The sequence below is a fragment of the Nerophis ophidion genome, linkage group LG11 (genome assembly GCF_033978795.1).
Source record: "Nerophis ophidion isolate RoL-2023_Sa linkage group LG11, RoL_Noph_v1.0, whole genome shotgun sequence".
In the NCBI taxonomy this organism is placed as follows: Eukaryota; Metazoa; Chordata; class Actinopteri; order Syngnathiformes; family Syngnathidae; genus Nerophis; species Nerophis ophidion.
The window spans coordinates 58645715-58672958 of NC_084621.1; the positions used below are offsets into that span (position 1 = coordinate 58645715).

Genomic DNA, 27244 nt, shown 5'->3' on the forward strand with positions numbered 1-27244 from the left:
ATAATACAGCGTTAACAAAACGCCTGTATTAATCATGACCTCGGAAGTAAATAGGGGGTGGAAGGTTTTTGTAGGGAGAAGAAATTTGGCGTGACAGCTCCAGCTCCAACCCCATCTCTCCTCCTGGCTGCTGCTTATAACAGAGCGACAGTTGATTAGATAACAAGGCCCAGGTGGGCCTTCTACGCACCTATATCGCTGATTTCGAGGCTGATCGTGGCAACACCCCGCTTCGCCGCAGGCCACGCCCCCTCCACAGTTATCGTCCGATTAACACTGTTATTACAAAGAACAAGAGACCTATTATACTCTAGAAATGTTGGCCTTACTTAAAAATGCACACGTTTACTTGTGTTCAGTGTTAAAAAAAAAATATTATATGGCTCTTACGGAAATACATTTTGAAATATTTGACTTCTTGACTCTCTCAGCCAAAAAGGTTCCCGACCCCTGCGATAAGTAATGAATAATTCCACTTGTAATCACAGTGTTGAAAATAATGTTCAAAATATAAAACATTCTCATGCATTTTTAATCCATCCATCCGTTTTCTACCGCATCTGTTCAAGAAGTTGCGGTAATGGTAGGAAGTTATTTATTTATTATTGGTTAGTGTGGGGCTTGCCCTCCTGGGGGTTCTTCAGACCACCAAGCACCGACATTAGAGCCTGTTCCTGGGGTTACAATATTGTTTTATTTTTCAATAAGTCTCTCAGTTGCTTTCCAGCAATTGTCTTTTTTTCTGTCATCCTTGCTCGTGCTTTGGCTCTGTCACGCCAAATTTCCTCCCCCCTACAAAAACCTCCCCCCCATTTACCTCCGGGGTCATGATTAATACAGACGTTTTGTTAACGCTATATTATAAAAATATAACGCTATATTATAAAAATATAACGCAATATTATAAAAATACAGACGTTTTGTTAACGCTATATTTAAAAAAAAAAAAAAAAAAAAAATTACAAACACAAGCTATGAGATGACGCATTTACTTCCGGGGTCACGTTTCCCCTAACGTCATCCCATAGCTTGTGTTTGTAAATTGTTTTTTACATTTTTTTTATAATATAGCGTTAACAAATGTCTGTATTTTTATAATATAGCGTTAACAAAACGCCTGTATTAATCATGACCACGGAAGTAAATGGGGCGGGGGGGTGGAAGGTTTTTGTAGGGAGAAGAAATTTGGCGTGACAGCTCCAGCTCCAACCCCATCTATCCTCCTGGCTGCTGCTTATAACAGAGCGACAGTTGATTAGATAACAAGGCCCAGGTGGGCCTTCTACGCACCTAAATCGCTGATTTCGAGGCTGATCGTGGCAACACCCCACTTCGCTGCAGGCCCGCAGGCCACGCCCCCTCCACAGTTAGCTTCCGATTAACACTGTTATTACAAAGAACAAGAGACCTATTATACTCTAGAAATGTTGGTCTTAAAAATGCACGCGTTTAGTTGTGTTCAGTGTTAAAAAAAATATTATATGGCTCTACATTTTGAAATGTTTGGCTTCTTGGCTCTCTCAGCCCAAAAGGTTCCCGGCCCCTGATCTAAGAAATAAGAAATATGCAAATTGCTGACGTCAGCGCTGAGCCCAGCCCCTGCTGTCATGAGTGTGAGAAAGTCCGTCAGAATGCTAGCCCGCTTTCGGTGCGTAGAGGCGCATCAGGTGCGCGCTCCGCTCAGGCATTACACAAGATTCTTTAAGTGGAAGATTTATTTTTTAATATAACTGTTAGGAATACGTAAAGTATTTCGGAAATCCTCGGCGCCTTTGACCGCGCCGAACTATGAAGACGTCGTAACTGACACCGCGGGTCCGGACTCAGTGATGGATTTACCGGAGGAGTCGCTTTGGCTGGCGGGGGAGCCGTGGAACCTCAGCCGAGCGGAGGAGGACGGGAAACTTTTACTGGGCATCGGCACGGATAACGTCGTCACGCTGCTGGTGTTCGCGCTCATCTTCGTGCTGGGAGTGCTGGGGAACTCCGTGGTCATCACCGTGCTGGCCAGGAGCAAACCGGGAAAGCCGCGCAGCACCACCAACATCTTCATCCTCAACCTCAGCATTGCGGACTTGTCCTACCTCGTCTTCTGCATCCCCTTCCAGTCCACCATCTACATGATGCCCACCTGGGTCCTCGGCGCCTTCATATGCAAGTTCATCCACTATTTCTTCACCGTGTCCATGCTGGTCAGCATCTTCACGCTGTCGGCCATGTCCGTGGACAGGTACGTGGCCATCGTCCACTCCAGGAGGTCGTCCACCATCAGGGTGGCCAAGCACGCCTTCGTTGGCGTGGTGGTCATCTGGGTGCTGTCTCTGGCCATGGCGGCGCCTATCATGTACTACCAGAACATCTTCCACGGCGGGGGAAATCTGACATTTTGCTGGGAAGTGTGGCCGGATCAGAACCAGAAGAAAGTCTACGTGGTCTGCACCTTCGTTTTTGGTTATGTGCTGCCCCTGCTGCTCATCTCCTTCTGCTACTCCAAGGTGAGGAGACCCTTTCAAATGTCATTTCTCAGCATGAAACTGCTTGGATTTGTATTTGGTTGCTTTAATTATTTGTTTACTGCACAGATGTCAAACTCTAGGCCTGAGGGCCAGATGTGGCCCGCCACTTCATTTAATGCAACCAGCATCTTCATTACATTTGTCCCACCAGGCATTCAACGTGGTGCGCCACATAAATTAATGTGGTCCGTCACGTCATTTAAAGTGCTCCGTCACGTCATGTAATGTGGTCAGTCACGTCATTTACTGTGGCCTACCTCGTCATTCAATGTGGTCCGCCACATCATTTATCATGGTCAGTCACGTCATTGAAGGTGGCCTGCCGTGTCATCCAATGTGGTCCGCCACATCATTTATCATGGTCAGTCACGTCATTTAAAGTGGTCCGCCACGTCATTTAATGTGGTCCATAACGTCATTTAATATGGTCTATAACGTCATTTAACGTGGTCCGTCACGTCATTTAATGTGGCCCACCATGTCATTCAATGTGGTCTGCCATCATCTAACATGGTCTGCCACATCATTTAAAGTGGTCCATAACGTCATTTAATGTAGTCTATAGCGTCATTTAACGTGGTCCGTCACGTCATTAATGTGGCCCACCATGTCATTCAATGTGGTCTGCCATCATCTAACATGGTCTGCCACATCATTTAAAGTGGTCCGCCACGTCATTTAATGTGGTCCATAACGTAATTAAATGTGGTCTATAACGTCCTTTAACGTGGTCCATCACGTCATTAATGTGGCCCACCATGTCATCCAATGTGGTCCACCAGATCATTTAATGTGGACCGCCATGTCATTCAGTGTGGTCTGTCATGTCATTCAATGTGGTCTATCATGTCATCCAATGTGGTCTGTCATGTCATCCAATGTGGTCCACCAGATCATTTAATGTGGACCGCCATATCATTCAGTGTGGTCCGTCACGTCATTTAAAGTGCTCCGTCACGTCATGTAATGTGGTTAGTCACGCCATTTACTGTGGCCTACCTCGTCATTCAATGTGGTCCACCACATCATTTATCATGGTCAATCACGTCATTGAACGTGGCCTGCCGTGTCATCCAATGTGGTCCGCCACATCATTTATCATGGTCAATCACGTCATTGAAAGTGGCCTGCCGTGTCCTCCAATGTGGTTCGCCACATCATTTATCATGGTCAGTCACGTCATTGAAGGTGGCCTGCCTTGTCATTCAATGTGGTCCGCCACATCTTTTTACGTAGTCAGTCAAGTCATTGAATTTGGCCTGCCTTGTCATTCAATGTGGTCCATCACGTCATTTAATGTGGTCTGCCATCATTTAACATGGTCTGCCACGTCATTTAAAGTGGTCCGCCACGTCATTTAATGTGGTCCATAACGTCATTTAATGTGGTCTATAACGTCATTTAACGTGGTCCGTCACGTCATTTAATGTGGTCTGCCATCATTTAACATGGTTCGCCACGTCATTTAATGTGGTCTATAACGTCATTTAAAGTGGTCAGTCACGTCATTTATTGTGGCCTCCCTGGTCATTCAACGTGGTCCGCCACATCATTTACTGTGGTCAGTCATGTCATTCAATGTGGTCTGTCATGTCATCCAATGGGGTCCACCAGATCAATTAATGTGGCCCACCATGTCATTCAATGTGGTCTGTCATGTCATCCAATGGGGTCCACCAGATCATTTAATGTGGCCCACCATGTCATTCAATGTGGTCTGTCATGTCATCCAATGTGGTCCACCAGATCATTTAATGTGGACCGCCATGTCATTCAATGTGGCCCGCCATGTCATTCAATGTGGTCTGGCACATCATTTAAAGTTGTCTGACATGTCATCTACTGTTGTCCGCCAGATCATTTAAAGTGGTCAGTCACATCATTAAATGTGGCCCATCTTGTCATTGAACGTGGTCTGCCACATCATTAAACGTGGTCCGCCACATCATTAAACGTGGTCCGCCACATCGTTTAACGTGGTCCATCATGTAATTTAATACGGTCCGTCACATCATTTAATGTGGTCTGCCACATCATTTAACGTGGTCTGCCACATCATTAAACGTTGTCTTCCACATCATTTAATGTGGTTCGTCACATTATTTAGAGTGGTCTGTCACGTCATTTAAGGTGGCACGCCATGTAATTCAATGTGGTCTTCCGCTTATTTTAACGTGGTCCACCACGTTTTATGTAGTACACCACATCAATTAATGTGGCCCTTTTAGGTTAACCACGATTGTGATGACACCCCTGGTTTAATGAGTGCAACTAATACAAATTGATGAGTGCCTGGAACCATAAATATGCAGACAAAGTTTACACACAGCTGCTACAATTGAGCGCACATGAGCGTGCTGGCAGTGTGTGTGAGTGTGTGTTTGCTTGTGTGTGTGTGTGCGTGTCTGTGCGTGTACGTGTTTGTGTGTGGCGGAAAATGGCGAACGCTTTTATTTATTTAGGGATGTTCAATTAGGGTTTTGTGCTGCAGATTCTGACACCAATCATCCATGAGTGAGATTGACCGATCCCAATACCGATACCAATCACATGTATTAACTGTACATTTTTAGATATGGTGACTTTAACAGTATCAATAGAATACTTTCACAAGTTCCTTATTCTCTTCTTCTGTGTGTAACATATTCAGCTTTTTCTTCCAGTGATAATGATACGTAAGATACAAAGAAATACAGTTTATTTGCCATAATGAATTATATTAATAGTATTTTAGAAGAGTGGCTGCACACTATGAATGGAGCTGCCTGTCACTCATGTCGCTAAAAATTAATACAGTGTCAGCCAAAGAGGATCAACGTTGTGATCGGCCTTGAAAAGCATAAATTGGCAATGGCGATCACATATCTTGTTCATGAAAATCGGTTGATTGATCTGCACATCTTTATTTTATTTATATCCTTACATCTTTTACTTGCAAATTTACTGATAATATCTGGTTACTTTCTGTTTTAAAGTGGTTCTATCAACACATTTGTATTTGTCGCCTTTACATTAGTTTTGGGTGATAATGTACATTTGGGTATCTACTATCTATCTAATACCAAGTATTGACAGGGGCAATATTGTTTATACCAATATTGAAACTTATATTTAAATTTTGTAGATAATGAATGATTGCAATTTTGATCACAATTTTGATCAGAAAAAAACAGCATGGTGGTGTAACACAATCAATTAAACATTTAAATGATATCTGAATATTGGCTCTGATTAAAATCCTTTGTCCTTGGTCTTGGTTCCTGAGTTTGTCAACAATGGTTAAAATAACAAAAGATTTGTGAAAGCAAAAATTTTCAATCTAACCATCCTAGTATTGACCATATACAGTCGCGATGAAAAGTTTACATACACTTGTAAAGAACATAATCTCATGGCTGTTTTGAGTTTCCAATACTTTCCACAACTCTTATTTTTTTGTGATAGAGTGATTGGAACACATTGGTCACAAAAAACATTCATGAAGTTTGGTTCTCTTAGGAATTTATTATGGGTCTACTGAAAATGTGACCAAATCTGCTGGGTCAAAAGTATACATACAGCAATGTTATTATTTGGCTACAAGTCCCTTGGCAAGTTTCACTGCAATGAGGCGCCTTTGGTAGCCATCCACAAGCTTCTGGCAAGCTTTTGGTTGAATTTTTGACCACTCCTCTTGACAAAATTGGTGCAGTTCAGCTAAATTTGTTGGTTTTCTGACATGGACTTGTTTCTTTAGCATTGTCCACACGTTTAAGTCAGGTCTTTGGGAAGGTCATTCTAAAACCTTAATTCTAGCCTGATTTAGCCATTTCTTTACCGCTTTTGACGTGTGTTTGGGGTAATTGACCTGTTGGAACACCCAAATGCGCCCAAGACCCAATCTCCGGGCTGATGATTTTAAGTTGTCCTGAAGAAATTGTAGGTAATCCTACTTTTACATTGTCCCATTTACTCTCTGTAAAGCACCATTTCCGTTGACAGCACAACAGGCCCAGAGCATAATACTACCACCACCATACTTGACAGTAGGAATGGTTTTCCTGGAATTAAAGGCCTAACCTTTTCTCCTGCAAACATATTGCTGGGTATTGTGGCCAAACATCTCCTTTTTTGTTTCATCTGACGACAGAAACTTTCCTCCAGAAAGTCTTATTTTTGTCCATGTGATGTCAGAAGAAACAAAAATTTAACAAAACTTTTGACCACGACTGTATATCGCACAACCCTAACTGCAGCCCTATATGCCACTCATATTATACCTTCATTTCTTGCAGGTTTTAAATCATTTGCACAAAAAGCTAAGAAATATGTCCAAAAAGTCTGAGGCATCAAAGAAAAAGGTAAGTAATACACTTAAAAAGAAATAATGAGATTATTACTATTCCATTCTCAAGCCATGTATTGTGTTCACATTGAGTATAATCACATTACTCAATGAAGTCATTCCTCTTCCCACTTGGTAAAGATTATTTTGGTTATTGTATTCATTTAGTTTGATCACGCATACAATTACAAAGTAAAGCATCACACATTGACAATTTTACATTTTCGACATGTCTGAAAAGGAGTAGGAATAAGCAAAGCTTTTTAATCCTACACATGTTTTCACTTCTTATACTCAAACCGTAACACAAACGACCAAATAAGTAAATAAACTAGGGTTGTCAAATTATTGTTTACTCAGATTATACACATTTTAGAATTTGGATTCATCATAATTAATCACAGGTAATTACTAGCTTGCCTGATGGAAATTTGCTTAACAAACAACCCCATTATTTGTACACAAATGCAGTGTTATTGTTAGAATGTCATCCAGGAATGTTTTTAAACGTTTTACTAGAATGCGTGTCACTTATTTTGCACAAAACCTAGTAACGGTTTTATCTGAAGTTATTTCAAACTGTATTTTGGAGTGAAATTTGCCAGCAAGCACACCGGTTGGAGTCTCCTCGCTCATTTTTGTAATGACATATGTATTGAGCTGATCATTGACCGTTTAGCGCTTAAGATAAAAGCTTGTACAGTCAAAATAAAGTACATGATTAATCATGGTGTGTTCATGATTAATGCAATACATATTTTTACCATTAATTACATGAGTTAACTTGTTAATTTTGACAGCCCTAAAATAAACACATAGGTAAAGTTTACATGAACAGATAAGTTGTAATGCACATAATGTGATAAAATAGTTTATGTCTCCATTCATCAATCATTTGCATATGTTTATCAGGATTCTTCTTCTTTTTACTTTGAAAACACATCGATCATATTTGTATATTGTTTGACTTTTTTTTCTCCACCTATTTCATAAAGGAATTACACAAAGTGATATGCTAACAGTGATTCTCAAACTATGGCAAACAAGTAGTACACTGGGTCCATCTAGTGGTACGCCAAATAATCAATTAAATATTCAAACAGTGTTACTGTTCAAACTGTGTGTAATGTCACAGTGGCCAAAAATATTAAATATACCGGTAGTCATTAAAAAAAACCTTTGCTTGGTTTTTAATGAATATTTAGGCCAACTACGCTACTGTGTTTTAATGTTATGATGGTACTTGGAGAGCCTGTTTTTCTTAGGTTGTACTTGCTGAAAAAAGGTTTGAGAACCACTGTGCTAAAGGTTTTAAGTGTTGTATGTGCATACAAATGTTTCAAGTAGATATATATTTCCTCAGGTTATATTTCTCCTATTTTGGGTAGCAGGTTACAGTTTGCTTTGTGCATAATTTTAGTTGCTTGCAAACGTACCAACTCATTGAATTTCAATAACAACTGAGATAATATCATATGCTATTCTTAGTCCAAAAAATGAGAGTGTCCTTATACTTCTTGTATTGTACTAGACATCAGACGTACGTACACAATGTTCTCATGGCATATAGCATGCATTAGGGAACAAATGCAGTCCGTCCGTGTCTTTCAGTGTCCTTTATCAGCACAACAGCAATGAGAAATGTTGAAACACTCACCCGATCCTAGTCTACAATAACGTGAAACTTGGTATTTATGGTATAATTATGTGTCATCTGTGGCACAATGTGTACTGTACTGTACACTCATTTGTCAGTAATTCAGCACACTCCATTGTCATATGAGATGAGGTGGCATCTACAGTCATCCAAAACATTAAAAATGGATATATATTCTTTTGAAGGCACATTAGTCTGCAAAAAGACACAACGAGACAGTTTGCTTATATATATATATCATCAATCAATCAATCAATGTTTATTTATATAGCCCCAAATCACAAATGTCTCAAAGGACTGCACAAATCATTACGACTACAACATCCTCGGAAGAACCCACAAAAGGGCAAGGAAAACTCACACCCAGTGGGCAGGGAGAATTCACATTCAGTGGGACGCCAGCGACAATGCTGACTATGAGAAACCTTGGAGAGGACCTCAGATGTGGGCAACCCCCCCCCTCTAGGGGACCGAAAGCAATGGATGTCGAGCGGGTCCAACATGATACTGCGAAAGTTCAATCCACAGTGGCTCCAAGACAGCAGCGAGAGTCCCGTCCACAGGAAACCATCTCGAGCGGATCAGCAGCGTAGAGATGTCCCCAACCGATACAGGCGAGCGGTCCATCCTGGGTCCCGACGAGCGGTCCATCCTGGGTCTCGACTCTGGACAGCCAGTACTTCATCCATGGTCATCGGACCGGACCCCCTCCACAAGGGAGGGGGGGACATAGGAGAAAGAAAAGAAGCGGCAGATCAACTGGTCTAAAAAGGAGGTCTATTTAAAGGCTAGAGTATACAGATGAGTTTTAAGGTGAGACTTAAATGCTTCTACTGAGGTAGCATCTCGAACTGTTACCGGGAGGGCATTCCAGAGTACTGGAGCCCGAACGGAAAACGCTCTATAGCCCGCAGACTTTTTTTGAGCTCTAGGAATCACTAATAAGCCGGAGTCTTTTGAACGCAGATTTCTTGCCGGGACATACGGTACAATACAATCGGCAAGATAGGCTGGAGCTAGACCGTGTAGTATTTTATACGTAAGTAGTAAAACCTTAAAGTCACATCTTAAGTGCACAGGAAGCCAGTGCAGGTGAGCCAGTACAGGCGTAATATGATCAAACTTTCTTGTTCTTGTCAAAAGTCTAGCAGCCGCATTTTGTACCAACTGTAATCTTTTAATGCTAGACATTGGGAGACCCGAAAATAATACGTTACAGTAATCGAGACGAGACGTAACAAACGCATGGATAATGATCTCGGCGTCTTTAGTGGACAAAATGGAGCGAATTTTAGCGATATTACGGAGATGAAAGAAGGCCGTTTTAGTAACGCTTTTAATGTGTGACTCAAAGGAGAGAGTTGGGTCGAAGATAATACCCAGATTTTTTACAGAGTCACCTTGTTTTATTATTTGGTTGTCAAATGTTAAAGTTGTATTATTAAATAGAGGTCGGTGTCTAGCAGGACCGATAATCAGCATTTCCGTTTTTTTGGCATTAAGTTGCAAAAAGTTAGCGGACATCCATTGTTTAATTTCATTAAGACACGCTTCCAACTGACTACAGTCCGGCGTGTTGGTCAGCTTTAGGGGCATGTAAAGTTGGGTGTCATCAGCATAACAGTGAAAGCTAATACCGTATTTGCGTATGACGTCACCTAGCGGCAGCATGTAGATGCTGAAGAGTACAGGGCCAAGGACCGAACCCTGGGGAACTCCACATGTTACCTTAACATAGTCCGAGGTCACACTGTTATAGGAGACGCACTGCATCCTATCAGTAAGATAAGAGTTAAACCATGACAGGGCTGAGTCTGAAATACCAATTCGTATTTTGATACGCTCTAATAAAATATTATGATCGACGGTATCGAAAGCAGCGCTAAGATCGAGGAGCAGCAACATAGATGACGCATCAGAGTCCATCGTTAGCAATAGATCATTAGTCAGTTTTGCGAGGGCTGTCTCAGTCGAGTGATTTGCCCTGAAACCGGATTGAAAGGTTTCACATAGATTGTTAAACGCTAAGTGCTCATTTAGCTGCTCTGCAACAATTTTTTCGAGGATTTTCGAAATAAAGGGAAGGTGAGACACCGGTCGGTAGTTTACCATGAGGTCTGGATCGAGGTTAGGTCTTTTAAGGAGAGGATGAATAACCGCTTTTTTGAATGCAACGGGAACAGTGCCCGAGGAAAGTGATAAGTTTATAATATTTAGCACTGATGGACCTAATAATACAAAAAGCTCCTTGATAAGTTTCCCAGGAAGTGGGTCAAGTAAACATGTTGTTTGTTTTATTCCATTTACACGTTGTAACAATCCTTCTAATGTTATTTCATCAAAACGAGAGAAACTATTTTGGATATTTGCAGTATCCGCTGTATATACACTCGTATCTGTGTTACTATAACCCCGTTGTAGTTGGGACGCATTGTCTTTAATCTCCTTTCTAATAAGTTCAATTTTCTTATTAAAGAACTTCATAAAGTCATCTGCCGAATGGGTGGAGCTACTGGAAGGAGTCCCTTGTTGGGTTAGCGATGCTACTGTACTAAACAAAAATTTTGGATCGTTTTTATTAATGCGGATGAGATTTGAGTAATAATTAGTTTTAGCTAAGGTAAGCATGCGTTTATAAGTTATTAAACTATCACTCCATGCTTGATGGTGCACCTCAAGTTTAGTCGTGCGCCATTTGCGTTCCAGCTTTCTACATAATAATTTCTGAGCTCTAGTTTCTTCAGTAAACCATGGCGTACGCCTTTTTGGAGCCTTTTTTAACTTCAGCGGTGCTATACTATCATTGGTTTCGCGCAGTGCGTTGTTAAAGTTGTTAGTGAGGTTATCAATAGACCCCACATACTTTGGGAACGGTGCCATTACCGAGGGCAGTAGGTCCGCAAGAGTCGTCGTTGTGGCAGCATTAATGTTGCGGCTGCTATAGCAGTTATTATTATTATTAGCTTGCCGAACATGAGTCTGAACTTCGAATTTTATAAGGTAATGATCGGACATTACTTTAGTATACGGGAGTATCATAACTTTGGAGACGGTGATACCTCTGACAAGCACTAGGTCTATCGTATTACCGCTGCAATGCGTCGGTTCATTTATTATTTGTGTAAGACCACAGCTATCAATTATAGTCTGGAGCGCCACGCACGGTGGGTCCAATGGGGTATTCATATGGATATTAAAGTCCCCCATTATAATTATATTATCGGCGTGCGTCACTAGATCAGCAACAAACTCTGAGAATTCACTAATAAAGTCCGAATAGGGCCCTGGGGGGCGGTAGATAACGGCCAGGCACAGAGGCAGAGGTGTGGCAGACTTCATAGAAAGCACCTCAAACGATTTATATTTATTATTTAAGTTAGGACTAAAGTTAAAGTTTTCGTTGTATATTAGTGCGACACCCCCTCCCCTTTTGAGGTGACGGGCAATATGCGCATTCGTATAGTTAGGAGGGGATGCCTCATTTATCGCAAAAAAGTCGTCTGGTTTGAGCCAGGTTTCGCTAAGACCGATGACGTTAAGGTTGTTGTCTCTAATGACCTCATTGACTAATAACGTTTTGGGAGACAAAGATCTGATGTTTAGAAAGCCCATATTATAGGTAGTGGGCTGTTTTAAGGAGTTGTTGATAAAATTATCCGTAGTAGCAATATTAATAATGTTGCGTTTATTATGCGCAGTGTACTTAAAATAATTACGACCATATCTAGGAATTGATATGACGGGAATTTTCAGATTGTCTACTTGGCGCTGCGATAAACTGAACGCATCATAATTTGCCACCTCAGTAGAACGCATGTCTAACTCTGACGAAGTCATAGATACAGTAGAAAAAACATTTTGTGAGTTGTGTATTATTCTACGAAAATTGCTATGTGTACAGGGATCATCCAGCCTGGCGCTGGCTAGTTCTAACTTAACTGACTCCATACCCAGGCTAGCAGGCTCTGTAATTGCCTGTGACCGGGCTTGCTCTAGTGCAGTTAGTCAAATGTGGCTCAATGCGAAGTCTATGTTCCGAGACAAGAGGATAGCGCCTTCCTGGTTAGGGTGAAGGCCGTCTCTCCTCAGCAAGCCAGGTTTGCCCCAGAAAGAGGGCCAATTATCAATAAACGTAAATCCCTGTTGTCTGCAGAAGCTATATATATCTATTAAGAGTCGCAGTGGTTTTGACAACATCACCCATCTGCAGTGCTAAGCAAAAATAATATGATTTTTTTACATGCCCAACTTTAAGATAATTTTGCAATTTTTGTTGCCAACAAATTAAGTTTGCCTGGCAGAAAAAACACTTGAACTTAAAATAAGGCTACAATTTGCTACATGGGCTTTTCCACATACATGCTACTGATTACCATTAGTTACTTTACATGGCGATTTCAACACTTACAAATATTATAATGGAACATACAACTAAGATGCTCATTACAATCAAACAGCTGGTATGTAATGCAGTACAATACTTACAGTATAAACAGTTTTTTGGCCTCAATATAGGATTAGACAAGCTTCAAGGCATCATAGTCTATGCACTACTCCCATGTAATGCCGTGGAATTACACCTGCAGGCTAAGTCTACAATAAAATATTTGCAAATGAGACTCAGAAATGTAATAAAAAAGCAATATTTAATAACTGGACGAAACAGTTATTATAGTCAGCTCATTTTCAAAAGTTACAATAAATTAAATTATATTTAATTAGTAAAAAAATATCAAAACACACACAAGTACCGAAAATTGTTACTTGGTTCTATTTTTAGGAAGTATGGTATTGCATTTCATTTTTATGCCGATGATTGCCAGATCTATTTTCCCATGGCACAAAACAACACAGTTCAACGTCTCATTGACTGCCTGCACAACATCAAAGTCTGGCTTTCAGCTAACTTCCTGAGTCTAAATGAAGCCAAAACAGAAGTTATGTTGTTCGGTCCAAGTCGCTCTCCCTCCCCCAACGTTGACCTCGGCACTCTGACCCCATATCTCAGCGACTGTGTCACAAACCTGGGGGTAAAGTTCGACTCAGATTTTAAATTCAAAAAACAAATCAGCAGCGTCGTTCAAAAAAGCTTTTATCAATTACGCCAAATAGCGAAAGTGAAACCGCTTCTGTCAGGACATGATCTCGGGAAATGAATTCACGCCTTTATCATAAATCGTTTAGACTACTGCAATGCCCTGTATGTAGGCATTAGCCAGACCTCCCTCGCTCGCCTGCAGCTCGTGCAGAACTCTGCTGCTCGTCAACTAACACAGACCCGCAGACGTGAGCACATCACCCCTATATTAGCGTCCCTTCACTGGCTCCCTGTGTGTTTGCGTTATCGAATGAATTTTAAACTCCTTCTATTTGTTTTTAAATGTCTAAAGAATCTCGCGCCAACATATCTCTCCGACCTCCTTCAGCCTTACTGCCCCACCCGATCCCTAAGATCAGCCGATCAGCTGCTACTGACGGTCCCTGACACAAGGCTGAAGCTTAAAGGTGATAGAGTTTTCGCCGCTGCTGCTCCCAAGCTCTGGAACAACCTACCTCTGAGTGTTAGACAAGCCTCCTCTCTTCCTGTTTTTAAATCTCTTTTAAAAACATACTTTTATTCCTTGGCTTTTAACACTGAGTGATATCCATCCTGCAATGGCGCCCCATTATACACCTGCTGTGAACCTGTTTTTATGTTTCTATGTTTTATTTATTGATTTTTTATCATGTTCTGTTTGTGTTGTGTTGTTTGCTTGGTCCTCCTATTATCTTTTAACCTGCCCATTGTACAGCACTTTGGCTACACCTGTGGTAAATTTTAAATGTGCTATATAAATAAAGTTGATTTGATTTGAGTACTGGTTTCGATTCAAATTGGCCCAGGTAGATACATTTTTTTGAAACACACTGCACATATAACTAAAAATTTGACGACACTTGCTGTAAAGGCTCACTAATTTTGGGGGCTCGAATGCTTTGTCTCACAGTTGGTCTAATAATTGATGGCACTATTTTGTCACCCATTTGCCAACTCTATTAAAGGGGAACATTATCACCAGACCTATGCAAGCGTCAATATATACCTTGATGTTGCAGAAAAAAGACCATGTGTTTTTTAACTGATTTCCGAACTGTAAATGGGTGAATTTTGGCGAATTAAACGCCTTTCTGTTTATTGGTCTTGTAGCGATGATGTCAGAACGTGACGTCACCGAGGTAATACAGCCGCCATTTTCATTTTCACATTACAAACACCGAGTCTCCGCTCTGTTATTTTCCGTTTTTTCGATTATTTTTTGGAACCTTGGAGACATCATGCCTCGTCGGTATGTTGTCGGAGGGTGTAACAACACTAACAGGGAGGGATTCAAGTTGCACCGAAGATGCGAAAGTGGCAAGAAATCTTCCGCCAGACCCCCATTGAATGTGCCGGAGTGTCTGCACATTTTACCGGCGATGCTAAGACAGACATGGCACAGAGATGTATGGATAACCTGCAGATGCATTTGCAACGATAAAGTCAACAAAATCACAAAGGTGAGTTTTGTTGATGTTATTGACTTATGTGCTAATCAGACATATTTGGTCGTGGCGTGACAGCCAGCTAATCGATGCTAATATGCTATGCTAATCGATGCTAACATGCTATTTACGCTAGCATTATGTACATTTGAAACTAGATACCCACATTTAATGCGAAACAAACACTTACCAATCGACGGATTTAAGTTGCTCCAGTGTCACAAGATGCGAAAGTCCTGATCGTTTGGTCCGCACATTTTACCGGCGATGCTAATAAGGCAGCCATGCTATGGGCGACTTCATTAGGTACACCCATGCTATGGCCGAATAGCGTCAATAGCTATTCGCTCAATAGCTTCAGTTTCTTCTTCAATTTTGTTTTCGCTAACTGTCTCCATACTCCAACCATCTTTTTCAATACATCTGTAATCTGTTGAATCGCTTAAGCCGCTGAAATCCGAGTCTGAATCCGAGCTAATGTTGCTATATCTTGCTGTGCTATTCGCCATTGTTTGTTTGTATTGGCATCACTGTATGACGTCACAGGGAAATGGACAGTCGCATCGCAAATAGCGAAAATCAAGCACTTTAAAGCTTTTTTTTTTGGGATATTCTGGGAGATGTAAAATTTTGGAAAAAAACTTCGAAAAATAAAACAAGCCACTGGGAACTGATTTTTATTGTTTTTAACCCTTTTGAAATTGTGATAATGTTCCCCTTTAAAGAGCAAACTAATAGTTCTGACCAAACAAACCTTTCTGCACACTAAAAAACATTAACAGCACAAAAAAGCTTTTTTTTAAAAAAACTTACAGACATAAAATGCGCTCCGTCACATTTTTATCCAAATGCATCTGAATGCAAAGTATGATCGATCATGATTACACTAAAGACTGTGTTCAGATATGCATTAAATGTGTTTCTATGTGTAACCTCATTGAAGTCTCTCTCCAGGCCTGTGAAAATGAATGTTAGTAACAGCTGCTAAAGTCAGGGTGACTCCCAATGCTCTTGTAAAATACTGTTTGTTTAGAAAGTTTGTGTATGGCACTCACTGCCCTCACAAAACAATTTCCACAGCTTTCGAAAGTAATTTAATAGGTCCCTTCCTGTAAGGTCTATGTGCAAAAAAATAGGGCTGTAAAATGTAGTACCTATTTACGGACTTATAATGCAAAAGCACATTTTCTTGCCTCTTCGTACCTGTTTTTGTCTTTTTGGGATCTGCATAAGTGCAGAAATTTTGAAATCAGACCATGGACGCACGGAAGAGATACTTATAAAACAATTTCTCTCCGAACGAGCTGTTTGAATTTTGACCAATTTTTTACGTTTTTCCAATTGGTGACATCAAAAGTTCACCAGAAGAGCTTTGTGCGAGTCCGCCATTGTAGTCTGGCTTAGTCAATAATTTGCATTATTTTTTTTCCTCTGGTTATGGGGCAGACTGGCTCATACATGCACATGCATCCTCTGCTGATGCTATTTCTAATACAAAATAGTATATACAAAACTACAGCATGGCTGGCGGGGTGAATAAACAGTCAAAGTGGAGGCACATAAATAAGTCCGCCCACAAAACGGCACATCCTGAAGAGGCGGTTAAAAAGCGGCTTAAATATGCTCTGTAAAACATAATCCATGCAAAATTTAGACCTAAGAATCACCATTACATGTTATGTAGACCACAAAGAAATGTTTTCAATGTGGAAAAAATATCATAATATGACCCCTTTAATGCAGATTAATCCATCAACATTATTAATCAGATACATATTTTTAACACAACTCATTATGTTGCGTAGGGTGATTAAAAATCCCTGAAACGTCTTGACCAGGCAGTTTATCTTAGTAGTGTTAGCGTCACAAAACTGAACAAAACAAGTCAATATGTAAGCTAAACAGCACATGGGGAAATTTGAGTCCAAACAAAACATGAATGAGCAGTCAACTGACATCAAATGTTTTATGCACACTCAGTGAGAAGTAGTGTTTTTTTCACATAAGCACTGTCATCTTAAAATAGGACATTGATAACACAAAAGTAGAAACAAGTCAGCATTAATGTTGATGAATGTTTTTTTTGTATGTGCACATTGTGCATGTATGGCTGTGAATCTTTGGGCCCCACAAAATTCGATTTGCAGATGATGTGGTCCTGATGGCGTCATCTGGCCAGGATCTTCAGCTCTCACTGTATCGGTTCGCAGCCGAGTGTGAAGCAACGGGGATGAGAATCAGCCCCTCCAAGTCCGAGTCCGTGGTTCTCGCCCGGAAAAGGGTGGAGTGCCATCTCCGAGTTGGGGAGGAGACCCTGCACAAAGTGGAGGAGTTCAAGTACCTAGGAGTCTTGTTCACGAGTGGATCGTGAGATCGGTGCGGCGTCTTCAGTAATGCAGACGCTGTGTCGATCCGTTTTGGTGAAGAAGGAGCTGAGCCGAAAGGCAAAGCTCTCAATTTACTGGTCGATCTACGTTCCCATCCTCACCTATGGTCATGAGCTTTGGGTTATGACCGATAGGACAAGATCACGGGTACAAGCGGCCGAAATGAGTTTCCTCCGCCGGGTGGCGGGGCCATCCCTTAAAAAATAGGGTGAGAAGCTCTGCCATCCCAGGGGAGCTCAAAGTAAAGCTTCTGCTCCACCACATCGAGAGTTCGGGCATCTGGTCAGGATGCCACCCGAACGCCTCCCTAGGGAGGTGTTTAGGGCACGTCCAACCAGTAAGAGGCCACGGGGAAGACCCAGGACACGTTAAGAAGACTATGGCCTGGGAACGCTCGGGATCCTCTGGGAAAAGCTGGACGAAATGGCTGGGGAGAGGAAAGTCTGGGCTTCCCTGCTTAGGCTGCTGCCCCCGCGACCCGACCTCGGATAAGCGGAAGAAGATGGATGGATGGATGGACAATTCGATTTGATTCAATTCTTGGGGGTAATGATTCAATTCAGAATCAAGTCTTGATTCAGGACGATTCTTTATTCAAAATCAATACTTTTTTTCAATGACATTGGGTGCCAGTTCTACGATTTACTACATTCTTCCATGAATTAAATACAAAGCTCTGATACATTTCTATGTTATTTAGAAGAAAACTGGATATCAGTAATAAAATTTACCCAAACATTTAATAAAGGGGTTGAACGGGACAGATTTATCTTTTTTTTTTTTACAAATAACAGTCATGATTCAGTAGAATAAATCATTTTTTTAACACGCCTAATATTCTGTATGTATATTTCTCTCTTTTTTGACTCTTTGCTCATGCAAAATATAATATAATTAATTTGGATAAAAAATTAATATTTGTGATAATTGTCAGCAATTCATTTGATTTATTATTTTTTGGAATTATGTTTTTTCTTTGTTTTCACTGTTTTATGCTTTGCCGCATGTAAAATATGGACTGCAACCTCATGATTACCTCCTCATTGTGGGATAAGTGTGTCTATTGTATCATATCTTATTAAATATATTAATTGTTTGACTGTACACAGTGCACTACAAAACTTGAGACAACTATTTAAATCTCCACTAAGTAATTAAAACATTTATATTCCAATTGTGAATTGTACAAATCAATAAAAGGACAGCTTTACTCATGCCCTCGTTTACCGGGGACAAGCTCATTTTAATTGGCAATTAATTTAGTTTTTTAATGGACTCTTGGCATCCGGATGGGATTAGCGGTAGTTGAGACCCCACAATGGAAACAAGCAAATGCTTTCAGAAAGAGCTTATATAGCAAACAAATACTTTGCAATGATCTGAGTACCACTAACCATGTTCATTCACAACTCCAAACAAGGATTCCACGCTGCCTTTTAAAGCCCTCAGAAGATACTTAGCAGCAGGTGAAACACATACTTGCTAATTACCTGCAGGTAATAATTATGGCGCAGAAGCAGGGATGAAACTACTGCACGACAGCCCAAACTGAACTGGAAGTAGGACCAACATAAAAGGACAAAACAGAAAGTAAACCCAAAACAAGAAAAAAAACACCACACAAATAAACAAGACATGGTCATGACAAAATATAAGTGAAACAATTACTTGGTCACACTGAATTTATGACTAAGTTGATCAGAAATACTTGAACAGCATTTGTAAACAAAAGGGGTGCACGCTCCAGAGATAAAAAAAAAAATACATAGTGTATATATATATATATATATATATGTATATATATATATATATATATATATATATATATATATATATATATATATATCAATCAATCAATCAATCAATCAATCAATCAATGTTTACTTATATAGCCCTAAATCACTAGTGTCTCAAAGGGCTGCACAAACCACCCCGACATCCTCGGTAGGCCCACATAAGGGCAAGGAAAACTCACACCCAGTGGGATATATATATATTAGGGCTGGGCAACGCTTAAAAATTTTAATCGAAGTTAATCGCACTATTTCTCTGATTAATCGCGATTAACTGCATTGTATACGCAAAGCCCAATAATGAATTCAAAAGTAGTGTGTAGTGCACCTTTATTGGAATATTCTCCCACATGAACAAAAGCGCCAAAACATTTGTTGTGCAAACACAATTTAAATCAGTCCTTGTTAAACAGTAGCAGTTAAATAGCATATTTTATGAAAATCAACTCAAAAAATGTAAATACAAACATTTAAGCTTATTACTACCACTGCCAGGGTATTTAAGTTATCCTGTTTGTTATGGAAAATAAATATAATCTACATACAAATCTCTGAGCCACAATCATAACATCTGAACAGGCAATTTCTGAGGTAACAGCAGAAACATTTTTTTTTTTATCAGGGAGCTTATGTTTAAAAAAACTATATTATAGGTAGTGGGCTGTTTTAGGGAATTTTTGATCAAATTATCCGTAGCAGCAATATTAATAATGTTGTGTTTATTCTGCGTAGTGCACTTAAGATAATTATGACCATAACTAGGAATTGATATGATGGGAATTTTCCGATTGTTTGCTTGGTGCTTTGATAAATTGAACGCATCATATACATGGTACTATATTGTGATGTTATGAGCCAGGGAATAAAAGAACTACCCCACCCAGCATGCAACAGGAGTGACGAGCATGCGCGGTAGCCCGGTATAGGTTGTGTCGCCATGACGGCATCTTGTATGTTGTGGTATGCACGCTCTGAAAGCAAACGTTAAGAACTCAGCTAACACTCCTCGTCTGCATTATTGATAAATAGACAGACAACACATATACTCCGCTGCTTCACAGGCCGCTGGATGTAACCGGCAAAGTATTCCCATGCTAGCTAGCCGGTCTAGCAAGCACGCGTCATTCAGTCCAAAACTGCCCGATCTATCCACATCCAGAATTGTCTGGCGGTCGTAAGTGATCCCGGAGTGACCACGCTGTAAGCCAGCCATGAAATTTGCAGAATTGTCCGGTATTTTTGCCAAATGTTCCAGCTTTACCAATAGCCCCTCGACGCCGGGCGACGCCATCTGGTTAAGAAAAGGCGTTAACAAAATAAAAGCATGTAAACAACATACGCAAATGTGCGATAAAATAATTGTCGGTGTTAATAGATTGATGAGTTAACTCATAATTAACGCACTAATTTGCCCACCCCTAATTTATATATATATATATATATATATATATATATATATATATATATATATATATATATATATATATATATATATATATATATGTTTATATATATATATATATATATATATATATATATATATATATATATTTATTTTTTTTTTTTTAAAGGTTTTATTCATTTATTTAATTTAATTTTTTTATATATTTTTTTTTTCCAAGAGAGTTTTTAGTGTAAGTTAAGTTAAAGTTTAAGTATAGGCAATTAAAGTGAGTCATTGAAAAATGTGATATTTACATCGTTTACAAGGAATAGATATTAGTGGTTTCAGCCTGCGTTTCATACTTTATACATTTTGCATTGATTGAACATTTTATTCGGCAAAAAAATGTCAAACAGCCTTGTGGTTAGAGTGTCCGCCCTCAGATCGGTAGGTCGTGAGTTCAAACCCCAGCCACGTCATACCAAAGATTATAAAAATTGGACACATTACCTCCCTACTTGGCACAAAGCACCAAGGGTTAGAATCGGGGGTTAAATCACCAAAATGATTCGCGAGCGCGGCCACTGCTGCTGCTCACTGCCCCCCTCACCCCTTAGGGGGTAGAACAAGGAGATGGGTCAAATGCAGTGGATAATTCACCACACCATGTGTGTATGTGTGTGTGTGTGAGACTATCAGTGGTACTTTAACTAACTCAACAACAGGTCCATCCAAAACATATCTTGTGGTCTTTTTTACGTTGTGGTTCTATATTAATAGACATACAGTAAAAAACGTCACAGAAATAAAGGGGGAATAACACCAAAAAGAACATGTAGTAAAACATGAAATAAATAAAGCAGAAAAAACATTTTTAAAAAGCCATATGTACAACAATGGGTGGGGGAGCTTGTGTATTTGGTGGGAGAACATGGTATTACATCCTTTTATGGGCTCCTGAAAGGTGAATTTTCAGGACTGTTTTAAAAGAGCTGAGCAAACTGCATTTTTGGAGGAACTGGTGCCGTCAAAGGATAATTTACCCTTGTTTTATGGGTGGGTGGTACCAGATCGATGTTAAGGCTCCCTTAGAAGAATGTAAATGCTCAAAAATCAGCTTTAATGATTAAATGTGGATTTTCATGCACAAATTAAAACCCCTCAATGTGACACAACATAGATGATACAGTCATGTGTTATATTGATGGAGGGAGCAAATGAGATGCCAAAAACAATGGTGACTGAATATGCACCAATCCCTGCTAAAGCCCAGGCAGCTTTTTGAAAGTTTCATATCTGGTGACTTGGAGAAGGCATTCGACCGTGTCCCTCGGGAAGTCCTGTGGGGAGTGCTCAGAGAGTATGGGGTATCGGACTGTCTTATTGTGGCGGTCCGCTCCCTGTATGATCAGTGTCAGAGCTTGGTCCGCATTGCCGGCAGTAAGTCGAACACATTTCCAGTGAGGATTGGACTCCGCCAAGGCTGTCCTTTGTCACCGATTCTGTTCATAACTTTTATGGACAGAATTTCTAGGCGCAGTCAAGGCGTTGAGGGGTTCCGGTTTGGTGACCGCAGGATTAGGTCTCTGCTTTTTGCAGATGATGTGGTCCTGATGGCTTCATCTGACCGGGATCTTCAGCTCTCACTGGATCGGTTCGCAGCCGAGTGTGAAGCGACCGGAATGAGAATCAGCACCTCCAAGTCCAAGTCCATGGTTCTCGCCCGGAAAAGGGTGGAGTGCCATCTTCGGGTTGGGGAGGAGACCCTGCCCCAAGTGGAGGAGTTCAAGTACCTAGGAGTCTTGTTCACGAGTGGGGGAAGTGTGTATTGTGAGATCGACAGGCGGATCGGTGCGGCGTCTTCAGTAATGCGGACGTTGTACCGATCCGTTGTGGTGAAGAAGGAGCTGAGCCGGAAGGCAAAGCTCTCAATTTACCGGTCGATCTACGTTCCCATCCTCACCTATGGTCATGAGCTTTGGGTCATGACCGAAAGGATAAGATCACGGGTACAAGCGGCCGAAATGAGTTTCCTCCGCCGTGTGGCGGGGCTCTCCCTTAGAGATAGGGTGAGAAGCTCTGCCATCCGGGAGGAACTCAAAGTAAAGCCGCTGCTCCTTCACATCGAGAGGAGCCAGATGAGGTGGTTCGGGCATCTGGTCAGGATGCCACCCGAACGCCTCCCTAGGGAGGTGTTTAGGGCACGTCCAACCGGTAGGAGGCCACGGGGGAAGACCCAGGACACGTTGGGAAGACTATGTCTCCCGGCTGGCCTGGGAACGCCTCGGGATCCACCGGGAAGAGCTAGACGAAGTGGCTGGGGAGAGGGAAGTCTGGGTTTCCCTGCTTAGGCTGTTGCCCCCGCGACCCGACCTCGGATAAGCGGAAGAAGATGGATGGATGGATGGATATCTGGTGGCTCAATCGAGAAAAAAAGTATTCACTGTGTTGCTTCTCAGCAGAAACATTGTTGTCTTCATAAGTTTCCCATTTCAGACGTCAACTAATCAATAGCACAAAGGCAGTGAGGCAGGAGGAGCTGAAAAGCAAGAAGTTAATTCTGCCTGTGGTGATGGTGTTGTTATACAGACCTCACTGATTGACTCTCAAGGGTATGAGGTGAAGCTGTGGGTGTATTATGAAGGATATTGAAACAAAGCGCTGTTCTTAACTTACCGCTGCTGAAACGGTGGGAACGTCACCATAAATACTTGCAAGGCTGGGTGAGAACCTCATCTTGTTACATTTATTTTTTTTCCAAAGAATGCATTTTTTGCTTATACACAATCTGGACAATAGTCTGGGCACACACATCTAATTAATCAGGCCGTCTGGGATTGTTCTTCTATAATCCAAATTGATTTTTTCTCCTTCCCTTAGCCTTGAAGTCTGGAAGTTTTCTGTTTCAGCATAATTGAGAGCACTGATCTCAACCCTGTCAATCATCTTAAAGGGGCCATTTTATGCAGAACCTAATTTTCTCACCTGCATTTGGGATCCCCATAAGTCTTGAAAATGCGATAACGCACCTTGGAGGCATGGCGGAGATATTTATATAGCAGTTTGGTGACAAATTTTGCCTTAGTTACATTTGGGTATATCTCCATATATGGTAGAGAAGTGGTTCTTAGCCTTGTTGGAGGTACTGAACCCCAGAAGTTTCATATGCACATCCACTGAACCCTTCTTTAGTGAAAAACAAAATGTTTTGTTTTTTTTTTCAAATTCAAGACAAAGTTATACGTTTTTTTTTACCAGTGCACATAAATGAACCGTCCATGAACATCACGTTGTTCAAAGAACAAAACCAACACAGTGCGTGAACTCACAAAAAAATTACACACTTGCAAATCAGATGGAATGTTAGAGGGAACATTGTTTGGTGGTATCCATAATACTTACACTTCTTTTTTATTGTCATTCAAATTTTAACTTAACAGTACAGATACGCCGATAAGGAGACATTTTTATTTACACGATTGATTGATTGATTGAATGAAACTTTTTTTAGTAGATTGCACAGTACAGTATAGCCATCCATCCATCCATCCATTTTCTACCACTAGTCCCTCTTGAGGTCATGGGGGGGTCGCTGGAGCCTATCTCAGCTACATTCAGGCGGAAGGCAGGGTACACCCTTGTCAGATTCAAACACTGATGACATCTATTAAACAGACAAGAAGCAAGGAATCATGCAGAGACAGAGTTCAATTTGGCTCAATGAGGAGACACGTGTTTTGGCTGTACACATCTAAACTACGTTCTAAAAAATCAAACCCGCGCGCCTCCTCTATTTATTAGGAAAATCCCTATTACATCACTGTCGCTGAGGGAAGGGGTAGACTCGACAACTCCAGTTAGACACAATATATGATTATACAAAAATGCAAATATGTTGAACTTGGTGCTATCGCCCAGTCTCTGCTTTGTCTGGTCCCGGAACCCAATGTTCGGTCTTAGTAGTCAGCAGGCCGAGAACTGGTGCCTTCACCTAGTCTCTGATTTGTCTGGTCCCGGTACCCATTTTTCGGCCTTGGCAGTCAGCAGACCGAGTTTGGACAAAACACTGAAAAAAAGAGGCTAGCAATCTCTTGGATTGCTAGCTCTGCACAAATACAGAAATACCACTTCAGCACAAATTGACAATACTTTATAGTAACGGCTCGAGCATAAAGTTATGATGATAATGTATACATAATTATTCTAAAAACCCTGGACAAGTCGCCACCTCATCGCAGGGACAACACAAAGATACAGACAACATTCACACTCACAGTCACACACTAGGGACCATTTAGTACATATTCCGTACAATTGACCACTAAATAGTAACACCCGAATAAGATTTTCAACTCGTTAATTAAGTCGGGGTCCACGTTAATTACTTCATGAGTCTGGTGTGTCTTGACCGCTGCGGCGGAGGCTCTGCCGAACCCTTGATGCCGACTCACCGAACCCCTAGGGTTCGATCGAACCCAGGTTAAGAACCACTGTGGTAGAAGGCTACCCGAGAGGTTTGCACGAGCCCACCATTTTATTCGGTTGTAGTCCAAATTTGTACTCAGTAAGTTCCTTCTTTTTCCCTTGTTTCTTGTTGTGGGGCAGACTGGCTCGTACATGCACATGCATTCTCCGCTGGCGACATTTCTAATACAAAATAGCATATAGTTGTAACATATCTGTCAGTAGAGTCCATATGGAAGCACTAAAAACTACACCTTGGCCTGGAGGAGAACTTCAGCCCACAAAACAGCGAGAAACAGTCAGAAAGCGTCTCTGAAAACCAAATCTATAATAATTTTTGACCAAAGCACCAGCATTTCATGTTATTTAGACCATAAGGAAGTTTTTTAAATGTATAAAAAAATATCATAATATGAACCTTTTAAGGAATGATCTGCAACAAGGATTGTGACACAAATCTTAGACACATTCTGAAACCCTGTAAAGATATTAAGCCGCAGAAGAGGACCCTACTATATGCCAGTAATTATTCCATGTTGACTTCATATTGATAACTTAGGCTGGTGTCCAAATATTTGAGTGCCCAAAATTGTTGTCTCCAAGGGCCAAAGTGAAAATGTGCCAGACACAATAATTTTAATTGTAGGGCAGCACGGTCAGTGAGGACTTCAGCTAGCTCCATATCACCATATACAGTATAACTTTGTACAGTATGTCCCATAGCCACCAGTTGGTGATGTCATCGAGGGCTTAAAGTTTAATCAAAATCAAGGTTTTATTTAGTGCAATAAATAACCGCAAGAGGCTTGGCGGGCGGAGAGCGACTCAGAATGAAGCACAAACAGAGAGGCTCGCTGCTCACCAGTGAGAAGTGCCACAAAGTAACAAAACAAAGGAGGAAAATATTAATATTACAAAGCCAAATGTGTGGGAATATTACAGCTTCAAATTGGATGGGAAATACACGGCCATCAATACGGCAAAACGAGTGAGAATTCCGTGATTAAAGGGAAACATTATCACCAGACTTATGTAAGCGTCAATATATACCTTGATGTTGCAGAAAAAAGACGATATATATTTTTAACCGATTTCCGAACTCTAAATGGGTGCATTTTGGTGGATTAAACGCATTGTGACGTCACCTAGGTAGTCAACCGCCATTTTCTCAAACACATTATAAACATCGAGTCAAATCAGCTCTGTTATTTTCCGTTTTTTCGACTGTTTTCCGTACCTTGGAGACATCATGCCTCGTCAATGTGTTGTCGGAGGGTGTAACAACACGATCAGGGACGGATTCAAGTTGATTTACGTAGAATGTAAATCAACTTGATTTACAAAATGTAGAATGACGCTAACATGCTATTTGGGCTAGTTGTATGTACATTTGTAGCTATATTTGCATCCAGCCTTTCCCTCCACCCACATTTAATGCCAAACAAACACTTACCAATCGACAGATTTAAGTTGCTCCAGTGTCACAAGATGCGAAAGTCCCGATCGATTGGTCTGCACATTTTACCGGCGATGCTAAGGCGGTCAATGTAACAGAGATGCATGGATATCTTGCAGATGCATTTCCAACGATAAAGTCAACAAAATCACAAAGGTGAGTTTTGTTGATGTTATTGATTAATGTGCTTATCAGACATATTTGGTCGCGGCATGACTGCCAGCTAATCTATGCTAACATGCTATTTAAGCTAGCTGTTTGTACATTTGTAGCTTTATTTGCATCCAGCGTTTCCCTCCGCCCACATTTAATGCCAAACAAACACTTACCAATCGACAGATTTAAGTTGCTCCAGTGTCACAAGATGCGAAAATCCCGATCGTTTGGTCTGCACATTTTACCGGCGATGCTAAGGCAGACATGGCCGAATAGCGTCAATAGCTATTCGCTCAATAGCTATTAGCTCAATAGCTTCAGTTTCTTATTCAATTTCGTTTTCGTTATCTGCCGCCATACTCCAACCAACCGTTTCAATACATGCGTAATCTGTTGAATCGCTTAAGGCGCTGAAATCCTAGTCTGAATCCGGGCTAATGTCGCTATATCTTGCTGTGCTATCCGCCTGGATAGCATGTATATCACTGGATGACGTCACAGGAAAATGAACGGTGGCTTCACAGATAGCGAAAATCAGGCACTTTAAAGCCTTTTTTCGGGATATTCCACGATGGGTAAAATTTT

General features: G+C 40.9%; 1 protein-coding gene across 1 annotated transcript in view; it reads left to right on the top strand.

Annotated features, from left to right (window-relative positions):
• Positions 1-1664: 1664 nt before the first annotated feature.
• The window catches only part of galr1a (galanin receptor 1a), a 55829-nt gene continuing 30249 nt past the window's right edge, over positions 1665-27244 (top strand). The window contains exons 1-2 of the mRNA XM_061914744.1: positions 1665-2495; positions 6791-6856. Of these exons, the coding sequence (XP_061770728.1) occupies positions 1830-2495; positions 6791-6856 (732 nt within the window). The 5' untranslated portion in view covers positions 1665-1829. The remainder of the gene's footprint in view (positions 2496-6790; positions 6857-27244) is intronic.